This window comes from Pan troglodytes, chromosome 17 (assembly GCF_028858775.2).
Source record: "Pan troglodytes isolate AG18354 chromosome 17, NHGRI_mPanTro3-v2.0_pri, whole genome shotgun sequence".
Taxonomy (NCBI): Eukaryota; Metazoa; Chordata; class Mammalia; order Primates; family Hominidae; genus Pan; species Pan troglodytes.
In genome coordinates, this window is record NC_072415.2 from 41,897,380 (window position 1) to 41,909,019 (window position 11,640).

The following is an 11,640-nucleotide window of genomic DNA, read 5'->3' on the forward strand; positions in this document are numbered from 1 at the left end:
TGATGATGATGACAGTAATAATGGAAAATTGAGAGTTATAATGGTAGACAGAAGGGAGAACGTGTTTGAAAAGGGCATTAACTTTGATATTAAATGCTTTAAATCAGAAGTTTTGTGATTGCATTACCCTATCAGTGAAAGAATTGAGTATGTACCCCCAGTGTTTGTGTTTATTTAAAACTGCATAGTACTGGCTGGGTGCGGTGGCTCATGTCTGTAGTCCCTGTACTTTGGGAGGCCATGGTGGGTGGATCACTTGAGGTCAGGACCAGCTGGGCCAACATGGTGAAACCCTGTCTCTACTAAAAATACAAAAATTAGCCAGGCATGGTGGCATGGCCGATAGACCCAGCTACTCGGGAGGCTGAGGCACGAGAATCACTTGAACCCAGGAGGAGGAGTTTGCAGTTAGCCGCGATCGCGCCGCTGCACTCCAGCCTGGGAGACAAGAGCGAGACTGTCTCAAAAAAAAAAAAAAAAAAAAAGCAGATCCAAATGGAAGATGTATGCCATAGGATAAAATAAAAATTTTTTCAATCCTGGCCAGGTGTGGTGGCTCACGCTTATAATCCCAGCACTTTGGGAGGCCAAGGCGGGCAGATCACCTGAGGTTGGGAGTTTGAGACCAGCCTGACCAACATGGAGAAACTCCATCTCTACTAAAAATACAAAATGAGCCGGGTGTGGTGGTACATGCCGGTAATCCTAGCTTCTCAGGAGGCTGAGGCAGGAGAATCGCTTGAACCTGGGAGGCGGAGGTTGTGGTGAGCCGCAGTCGCGCCACTGCATTCCAGCCGGGGCAATAAGAGCGAAACTCCATCTCAAAAAAAAAAAAAAGTTTTAATCCTATTTTCTAAATATAAAAAGGACTGTTGCTGAAATTTTCATCCTCCCCAATGATATTATAGTTCTATAAACCTATTAGAAGTTGTTAACAGTATTTTTAAAGGGCACATTCAAAACCCAGTGATTATATTAATTTGGAAGATTTTTTAAGCTGGTTAGAAACATCTACCAATTTTAAATGTATAGATATGAGTTGTTTTTCTTTAATTGGTGACACATGCTGTTTTTGGTAACAAAATCATGTAACACTCCCTTAATAAGTGCACTCTCCATAATTTGACTTTATTTTAAAGAGCAGGTTTTTAGTTCCAGAAAGGTACAAATAGTAGTTTAATAGTCTTCTATTTAGGTTATGTCCTTTTTTTTCAGACTGAGTTTCGCTCTTGTTGCCCAGGCTGGAGTGCAGTGGCATGATCTTAGCTCACTGCAACCTCCGCCTTCCGGTTTCAAGTGATTCTCATGCCTCAGCCTCCCGAGTAGTTGGGATTACAGGCGCCCGTCACCACACCCGGCTAATTTTTGTATTTTTAGTAGAGACGGGGTTTCACCATGTTGGCTAGGCTGATCTTGAACTCCTGACCTTGTGATCCGCCCGCCTCAGCCTCCCAAAGTGCTGGGATTACAGGTGTGAGCCACTGTGCCCGGCCTGGGTTATGTATTTTAACAGTGAAGTCTGCTTGCTCGCTTGGGCTATGTGTGGAGAGATAACATTGTTATCTTCACAGAAGTGAACTGAGTGTCATTGGAATGGTGCCTTTTCACTGTGTACACATTGTTGTATACACATTTATTATTAAAGTAAACAGAAAAGAAAGATCAGCTGCTAAGTAGATGATACAGTACTCCTTGTCTTTTTATAAAGGAAAAATGAATAACCATTTAAGTTCAACTTTTTAAACTCGCATTGAGATATAGAACCAACCTGTATTGTACAATTTTTCTTAGCCACTACTTATCTTATTACTGTGTTAAGATTTCTACTATTGAAAGACGTTGCTTTTATAAAATTGAGCACATTGGGCCAGGCGCGGTGGCTCACACCTGTAATCCCAGCAGTTTAGGAGGCTGAGGTGGGCGGATCACCTGAGCTCAGGAGTTCAAGACCAGCCTGGCCAACATGGCGAAACCCCATCTCTACTAAAAATACAAAAATTAGCCGGTCATGGTGGCTCACGCCTGTAATCCCAGCTACTTGGGAGGCTGAGGCAGAAAAATTGCTCGAACCCAGGAGGCAGAGGTTGCAGTGAGCCAAGATTGCACCACTGCACTCCAGCCTGGGCGACAGATTGAGACTCCATCTCAAAAACTAAATAACTAAATAAATAAATAAATAAAATTGACCACATTGATCAAATTCTGTAACACACAGGTGACAGTCCCTGTATGGAATACTTACTCTTCCCTCAGGATTCCTCTGATATTCCATGTGACACATGACTCTCTGGCATATGGTAAAAGTGGAGATGTTAAGTTGTTCTGTATATTAAATATTAGTGAAGCCTGGTTTCTTTCCTTTCTGGAAATAAAATACAAACATAATGAACATTTACATATTTTCTTAAATTACTCCACTTTGGAGGGCATAACCTTATACCATATCCTAGTTTGAAGTAAAAAAGTTCACAAATTCTTGAGTCTACCGTAGCATTTAAAACCTTACTAGTCTAGGTAAAGGTAGAGGAATGGGATTTAAGGTAATTCTGCAAAATTCTCTATACTTTTGTAACTTGTGCATAAGTTAATTTTAAAGAACATAAATAAGAATCTAGTAAGCAGTCAATTTATTTAAAAGTAATTAATATTGTAATTATTTCATAGTTCAGAACCATTTGAAGTTCAAATTTTGTTTTTTCAAGGACCTAATAGGAAAAAGGTGTATTGAAGTTCAGACTTTTAAAACAAATTCAGACTAGTCTTCTTCATTAATGGTTCAAGATAATGAACCTTTAGTGTGTTTTCATTACTTTGAGGTATTAACTTTTTCCCCTGTGCTTCTTAAGCAATAGGAGTGAAACATCCACATCTGATAACACAGAAACTTACCAAGAGAATACAAGGTAAGCTTTTGAAAAATCCTGCCACTTTAGCAAGTAATATTATATTTATCACTTATCAAATAGCTTTTTAAATTAAACTTTTTTTTTTTTTTTTGAGACGGAGTCTCACTTTGTTTTCCCAGGCTGGAGTGCAGTGGTGCAATCTTGGCTCACTGCAACCTGCGCCTCTCAGGTTCAAGTGATTCTCCTGCCTCAGCCTCCCAAGTATCTGGTATTACAGGTGCCTGCCACCACGCCCGGCTAATTTTTGTATTTTTAGTAGAAACAGGGTTTCACCATGTTGGCCAGGCTGGTCTCGAACTCCTGACCTCAGATAATCCACCTGCCTTGGCCTCCCAAAGTGCTGGGATTACAGGCATGAGCCACTGCGCCTGGCCATAAATTAAACTTAAAAAAAAAAAAAATCAGTTACATCATTAGGCATAGTGTTTGAAGTTAGCAGTTTAGAAATAGAAAATGCAGTTACTGCTTTTAAGAATCACATTAGGTTAGAAGAGTTTAGTTATTCTCTTTCACTGTGGTCAGGTTTCTTCCACACACGATTCAGGTAAAGTTGTCTGTGTTGAACTGTCCCTTCCTGAAATTCAGAAGTATTAAAACTCAGTGATGCTTGATCCTCAGAATGTTTTCGAGTATTTCATTCTCATGATCAGTGCTTTTGTTTTTTCTTTTCCTTTGAATTTTGGATGTTGGATTCCTAGGGCCTGGTATTTATTAGAGATACGATATTGATGGAAGTCTTTTAGAAGTTTTAAGTTCCTAGATAAAAGGTTTGCAAAATGTGGAATACTACAGAATATTAAAAATTTTCAAGGGACATACAGTGACAGCTATTGGCATCAGAAAACAACTACAATTAAGTTTGGACCTAACTACATAATATATGGAGTCAGCTAGGTTTTTGTTTTTGTTTTTGTTTTGGCCTAGAGGTGCCATGAAAAAATTTATTGAGGATACTAAGAGTACTGTAAACTGAGATTGGGAACCTCTGTAATGCATCATTTCCTGAATATGTATGTTCAAAACGAGAGAATCTTTGAATAGTCTAATAATTATAACTTTTTAAAAAAATGTATAGTGATTCCTCAAAAAATAGGAGAGCGTTATTTTTGTGTTATTCTGAATTAAGTATGTTTCACTTAAAATTGTTTTATAGTTCTTCTGGTCATCCTACTTTTAAGTGTCCCCTGTGTCAAGAATCAAATTTTACCAGACAGCGTTTACTGGATCACTGTAACAGTAATCACCTATTTCAGATAGTTCCTGTGGTAAGTACATATGTTTGAGACAGTCTTCTGCTTAGAATAAAACATGCTGTTCTATTTATTTCACTTCATGTATGCAAGGGAAAGTAGTTGATTTATATTTGGTTGGGGCATTATCAGTAAGGTAGATTTTTGTCAACAAAGGATTGATGACTGTGAAGCAAAATGGGATATTTAAAATTGCAGTAACTCTCATTATAAAAAGGGAGATGCATAGTGTGAGGTAATATAGCACAGTCTGGAGAAGAGTGAAGTAATGAAAGATGAACTGGGAACTCATTCCTGCGCAGTAGCACAACCTGTCTATTGAGGCCTCAGTTACTTGCTCTGTAGATGGCAGACAAGTAGATCTAGTCAGGTAGATTGCTGTAGGTGAAAATACCTGTAAGTAAGAATAAAGTCAGTAGGTATTTTTATTGTTTTCTTGCAGCATATAGTATGTGAATGCATAAAGCAAGGAAGGAAAAGACTTAGACTTTGTATTTGATGCCTACGTATTTTTTGACATTTTGAGGGTATGTAAGAAAATGGTGAGAGCTTTTTGATAATGAGGGAGATAGAGCAGAATTCAGGATTCCAACATATAATGATCCTAGAAGTGTTTCATAGGTAAGTTATTTCAGCTGTGAATGGAACAGGAGAAACTGAGCTGGGAGAGAGATTTCCCTTTCAGCTGAACATTTTGATATATAAATAATTGTCTTCAGAAAGGAGAATAGGAAGGAAAATGTTATCAATAAGAACTGTAGATATTTCTAAGCTGTTTTAGTGAGTATGCTAGGAAAAGTTGTGAAAGAATATGCTTCAGGACCGGGCACGGTGGCTCATGCCTGTAATTTAGCACTTTGGGAGGCCGAGAGGGGAGGATTGCTTGAGCCCAGGAGTTCGAGACTAGCCTGGGCAACATAGTGAGACCCTGTCTATTTAAAAATAAAATAAAAAGAATATGCTTCAATAACCATTGAGGATGACCTTAAGCTCTCACATACCACCTAAGAAGGTGTACTACCTACTTTGCTTATTAGAATGGGTTCAGTTATGCTTAAATAGACAAATACAGTGCCAAAGATGTTCCAGGAAATCTCGCTCATATTTAAGATTTTACTTAGTTTTATATTGGATTACCAAATTTTTATTCATTTCTGCATAATATTCGATATATCATAAACTTTGGCTAGAGTTTAATTACTGAAGGTTTTTTGTGTGTTATTTCAGTTATTTATCCATTCAGTTTTTAAGATGTAGTTCATTTAAACGTAAGGATATGGCTGGGTGTGGTGGCACATGCCTTTACTCCCAGCACTTTGGGAGGCCAAGGCGGGAGGATTGCTTGAGCTCAGGAATTTGAGACCCAGCCTGGACAACAGTGAGACTGTGTCTCTAGTTTTAAGAAAAGAAAAGAAAAACTAAGGATACAATTTAAAGTAAATTTTCCAGTTTACTTCATTTTTATTTTACTTACAAATGAAATAAAACTAATAATAATTATATGGTTATTGTATGGATCAAATGAGATAATATATTGGATATGTTGCAGGCAGCCAGTTAGTGATAACTGTCATTACAGTTGGTATTATTAAAAGCTAGATGTGGTTTTTCTGTTGAAACATTTGTGTAATAAGAGATTTAAGGAATAGAATGTCTAAGATCTCTCTTACTGTGTTAAATTAATGTCATTTATCTAAGGTAATTGATTGGGAAATGATCTAGTCATGGAACTTGGCCTTTAAAAATGCTTCTCACATAGATATTTTTGGTTAACATATCCCTGTGTTATTTTAATACTGTCAATTGTATAATATTTCATTGTTTTTATTATTTTTTGTTTAAAACAATCTGTTTCTTATAGACATGTCCTATTTGTGTGTCTCTTCCTTGGGGAGATCCTAGCCAGATTACCAGAAATTTCGTTAGTCATCTAAATCAGAGACATCAATTTGATTATGGAGAATTTGTGGTAAGTGAATTCTTCAAGATTAAGAAAGTACTGTTTAAATATTAAAGTTAAAATAACTTTTTTTTAATCGACTTAAATTTTGTGGCAAGCTGTTGTATCTTACTGGATGGATTTAGAGCAAGTTCTTAGGTTTTTAATAATACTGGTGAACTTTAGCTTGTAGAAATGGTAAGGTAAAAATTGAGTTTACTCTCCACCTCCTGTACTAGAGAGAGAATTAATAGAGTAACAGCAAGCACCCAGATTAACAAAATGATGATTTACATGAAAACTCTGTCAAGATTTAAGGGAAAATTGTACCTACAAGAGAAGTAAAATTGGTACAACATATGGAGGATGTCTTTCTCATGTAGTATAAGTTGCTTGTATTATGCTAGAAATCTTAGATTTCTCAAATCTAGCATGTAAGACACAATGTTTTTAAAAATGAGGGAGCTTAGTTATCAGGCAAAGCCAGGTTACAAAGAGACTAAGAGTGTAAGAGAAGTTATATAATGTAAAAATGAATTCATAAAGCAAAATGGGTTAATTTGTACTTCTAAATGTGTGATATACTTTTTTAATTAGGTGAAAACCTGTTTTATTAATTATTAAATTGCATTTTATTCAACTTCAGTTTAATCAAAACTTTATTTAAGATTAGTCCTGACAAAGAATGGCTATTTGTTTTCCAGTTTAGGTAAGCAGAGTGACATGAACAAAATATACATTTTTGTCTGCCTTCCAGTGTTGAAATTACATCATTCTTGTTTAAATGGTTTTTAAATTTTGTAGAATTTGCATTATTTAGCCAATTTCAAAGTAAAAATTCAAATATATGTAAAATTTAGGTGCGCTTTATTGCTTTAGCAATTTATAAAGTAATTCTAGATTATTATTAAATTCTCATTGTAAGAAAGATTGCTATGTAATGTATTTGGAAATACAAAAATTTGTGAACCACTTTTGATCTAATTGTCAAGTTGTTTTATCTTGCCATAGAAAAGTAGGTAATCTAGGCAGGGCTTGGTGGCTCACACCTGTAATCCCAGCACTTTGGGAGGCCGAGGTGGGTGGATCACAAGGTCAGGAGATTGAGACCATCCTGGCTAACACGGTGAAACCCCGTCTTTACTAAAAATACAAAAAGTTAGCCGGGTGTGTTGGCAGGTGCCTATAGTCCCAGCTACTTGGGAGGCTGAGGCAGGAGAATGGGATGAACCTGGGAGGCAGAGCTTGCAGTGTGTGAAGATCACGCCACTGCACTCCAGCCTGGGTGACAGTGCGAGACTCTGTCTCAAAAAAGAAAAGAAAAGTAGGTGATCTAATTATTTCAGATTGTCAAATAGAGGCCTTGATTTTAAAGCGAAACGCATAGGGCATAAAATTGGTAGCAAATATAATTTTTAAAATTAAGGAGTAGTTTTATAATGATTGAATAAGCTGTAGGCTTCATGTTATGGTTAAGAATTTATTACTCATCTGGGCATGATGGCTCATGCCTGTCATCCCAGTACTGTGGGAGGCCGAGGTGGGTGGATCACCTGAGGTCAGCAGTTCGAGTAGCCTGGCCAACATGGCAAAACCCTGTCTCTACTAAAGATACAAAAATTAGCTGGGTGTGGTGGTACGTATCTGTAATCCCAGCTACTTGGCAGGCTGAGGCACAAGAATTGCTTGAGCCCAGGAGGTGGAGGTTGCAGTGAGCCAAGATTGTGCCACTGCACTCCAGCCTGAGTGACAGAGCCAAACTGCCCCCCCAAAAAATTTCTTACTCAACTCATAATTCAATAAATGCTTGTTTTCTTAAAATCAGTTTACTGTCAGATATTTGGCATTATTTTCTAGAGATGACACATTTATGATTGTGTGTTATGATTAACTTCAGTTTTATTTTTCATTTTTTATTTTTTAAAGTGACAGTCTCCCTGTGTTGCCCAGGCTGACCTCAAACTCATAGGCTCAAACTATCTTCTGCCTCAGCCTCCTGAATAGTTGCAACTACAGGCGCATGCTTACCCAGCTTTCCAGTTAACCACATTTTTTATGAATGACTTATAAAGGCATTATAACACTCAAATTTTGTTCTGTGATGATCCTCTCTGTTTGTTTGTTATTCTTGAACAGTTACAACTGAACTTAATGTCTTATTAAAGTTCAGGTATTCAAATCTTGTATCTTAAAAGATACTGTTATATATGTTTTACATAACTGTCCTGAGTGTGTGTACTGTGTATCAAGATGTCTAATGTTTTGGGCAAAGTATTAGAGTAGTTGATAAAGTTCAGGTATTCAAATCTTGTATCTTAAAAGATACTGTTATATATGTTTTACATAACTGTCCTGAGTGTGTGTACTGTGTATCAAGATGTCTAATGTTTTGGGCAAAGTATTAGAGTAGTTGAGTATGTTTTTCCTGTTGACATGAATGTTATTGTTTTTAGAATCTTCAGCTAGATGAAGAAACCCAATATCAAACTGCTGTTGAAGAATCTTTTCAAGTAAACATCTGAAGGCTGTAGACATCTCTGCATCTTTGTACCTGCAAGTGCCATCTTTAAGGGGGAAACTACATGAAGTCACCGTTTCAGTAACTTGATGTGTATATTAATAAAAGTAATTCAGTCATTTTAGTTTTTGATTGGAAATAAAGGTAGGGCTTCTAAAAACTTCATCATCTTGATAAGTTAAAAAATGAAAGTTATGACATTAGCTTTAAAGGTGTAAAAAAGATGTTTCACTAATGTAACGGTGAAAGAGAATCCCTGTTGTACTTTATCTTTTTGTAATATTATTTTTGAATTTTTCATTATTATGTTGCTTTTGAAATTTGATGCATTCCTCCCATTTACTTTATTATTGTACACATTTAACACACAGTAGCAAATTTTGAACGATGTGATTGATATAACCTAACAAATCTGAGCCAGTTATTATTAGAGTTGCAGAATAGAAACTTGAAGTGCTAAATGGAATAATCCAAAGGAAATTTTTTAAATGCAGGTTCTAGCTGAAAAATTCAACTATAAGAAAATTGTATTTATATAACATTTACTATTTTTGAAGACTAGTGAGATTTCTGTAATAATTTTAATTCTTTAAAAAGTGAAAGCTTGTTGTAAAGATATTTTCTTTTCTTTTTGTTATTAGAAGGACATACAAAGAGAAAAATTTCTTTCTTTCATGGGCATTTGATAATTTCAGTCTTTGACTGATTTGTAAGCCTAGAATATACTAAGCTGAATAACAGCTCTTTGGCCTCAGAATTTTCAGTAGCCAGTATTTCTGATTAAGTTGAAACTCTTATTAGAAACTTTCAGTTGGTGATATTGTATTCTAGAAGATATAAATGAGAGGTTTGGCTTCATCTCAGTTTAGAAATTTATTCAAAGCTAAAGATGTATATATACATATACTTTTGTGTGTATATATACACATATGTGTGTATGCAGTTTGTCAGGTTATATATAGAATTTCTATTAAGGATTTTTTAAATGGACAAGCAATAGGGGGTTGAAGTGTTTATCTGATTTGTTTAAAATTTTGTATATCACCAAATTTTTAAAAAGTGATAGTCACAGTGCTAAGTTATCTAGTTGGCTGCTATTACACCTTAAAAATTGAGTTTACACACACACAATTACCTGTTTATATGGTGCTCATTTGTTATTCTCAAATATAATGTGTGACCGTGATATAGTGAGAAAGATTCTACCAACCACTGTTTCACTACTTTTTAGTTAAAATTGGGTATGTTCTTAATATTCATTAGTGAGAATCACAAAGTATTTTGTAGAAGGCCCAAATCACAGAATAAAGGACTAAGAGTGGATTTGCTGACATTCCATACTAATATACATTGTTTGTTTATGCTTTCTTTAAAATAACTAGAAGAACATAAAAGAGAATCTCAGAAGTAGTTTGCTGCTAATATATACATATATTGTATAAAAAGGTATATTTTGGTTTTGTTAAAACCCTTGTTGACTTTTCTACACTGAACATTTTTTTTAACTTGATTTAATAAAAATGTTAATTTTGGAAGTGGAGTTTTGTAAAAACCTTTTTCAGTCAAACAGTAAAGACTTTATTTATGGATTGTAATAACAACCACAAGAAAAGCCATACATCTTAATGAACATACGCCTTTGTTCTGTCATTTTAAAGAGTGGTGTTTACTATGTGTGTGCTTGAGCATTTTCTCTCAGTTACATGGGTGTAATTTAAAAAACAGCTCCTTTTTAAGAGACTTTTGACCATAGTGTTTTCCAGTTTAAAGCAATAACTTTCATAGTTTCTTTCAAAGTTTAATACATCCAATATGTCAAGTTAAACCATTCTGGGATTTGGGAACTTCTTTAAAGGAAAATTGTAGTAGAGGTCATCTTGATGGAATTGTGTTTTAAAGTTTTGTGAATGAGTTAAATACCATTGATAGTCTTGTGTGTCTCACATATCAGCTTTTTCATAAGGAAAATACTTTATTTGCTTTTATCTGAGAATTTCTCAGTATGAAAATGATTGTTTAAAATTTCCCCTCTTTTTGTCAGTGAATTGGGAATAGGGATAGACTTTACAGATTTATGGACATTAAATTTATGGGGAAAAGTTTTTATTTTTAATATTACTTATAGCTGAGTCAGAATTAAAGGAGGGAATTGTATTGATACTCCAATACCTAAATTTCACAATACCACTTAGGAAAGCTATTTCAACAAATTACAGTTTTGTTGTTAAAACAGAGTCTTATTTGAGATGTATTGCTTTATTTTTCAATTAAAAGTGGTTTTCTCCTACTTGTGTGTCTAATTAAAATTTGTCTGGAGGCAAACATTTAACTCTCATAATTCACACTGAAAGACATGTAGGAGATAACCCATTATTTTGCACTTAAAAAAGTGGATAAGAAAAAGCTACCACATGCTGGTGCTATATGTCAGATTTAACTTTATAAACCTATTTATTTGTATCCATTTCAAATGTTAATCACCTTATAAAGCAATTTTATGAAGTGTCTGCGGAGCAAGATTTTCAAGCCCTGTTAGCAGCTAGGCAGAAAGCTTATTTGCTTAATAAACACTTTTATATGGAGATAGTACTTTTAAGTAAGATACCAGGGTTATAAGACTATGTTGCCAAATACAATGTCATATACCTTGTATGGGTTGCTTGGTAAGTATTAATTATGATCTTCAATACATCATAACTTCTACAGAAACCCCTTACAGCTGCTACTCAAACCCCTTGTAGAAGCGTGACTTTTTAGCATACTATGTAGAAAAGGTGTGACCCAGAAAACATGTAAATACAGATACTATAAAACTCAGACATATAAGTAAAGCACTCATTCCATGATATCACTTAGTGTGTAACATAATTATCTGTGCAGTACAGTTTTGAAAAAAGATGGGGAAGGGAGGTGAGTTAAAGGGGGATACAGGAATCTCAGGAAAACGGGTGTCACAGCCTGTCTCCCTGCTTCAATAGCAGTGGTCCAGTCCTGGGATTGAGAAAGATGACATACACTGCATTCTTC

General features: G+C 35.3%; 1 protein-coding gene across 6 annotated transcripts in view; it reads left to right on the forward strand.

Moving 5' to 3' along the window:
* The window catches only part of RNF138 (ring finger protein 138), a 39,801-nt gene extending 28,901 nt beyond the window's left edge, over window positions 1-10,900 (forward strand). For 4 of the 6 annotated variants that reach the window (XM_512083.9, XM_009433841.5, XM_063795574.1 and 1 more), the window contains 4 exons: window positions 2,847-2,903; window positions 4,060-4,171; window positions 6,018-6,125; window positions 8,549-10,900. In XM_512083.9, the coding sequence (XP_512083.3) occupies window positions 2,847-2,903; window positions 4,060-4,171; window positions 6,018-6,125; window positions 8,549-8,617 (346 nt within the window). In that variant the 3' untranslated portion in view covers window positions 8,618-10,900. The remainder of the gene's footprint in view (window positions 1-2,846; window positions 2,904-4,059; window positions 4,172-6,017; window positions 6,126-8,548) is intronic. The other 2 variants (XM_016933495.4, XM_063795572.1) reach the window with 1 other exon arrangement.
* Window positions 10,901-11,640: the final 740 nt, after the last annotated feature.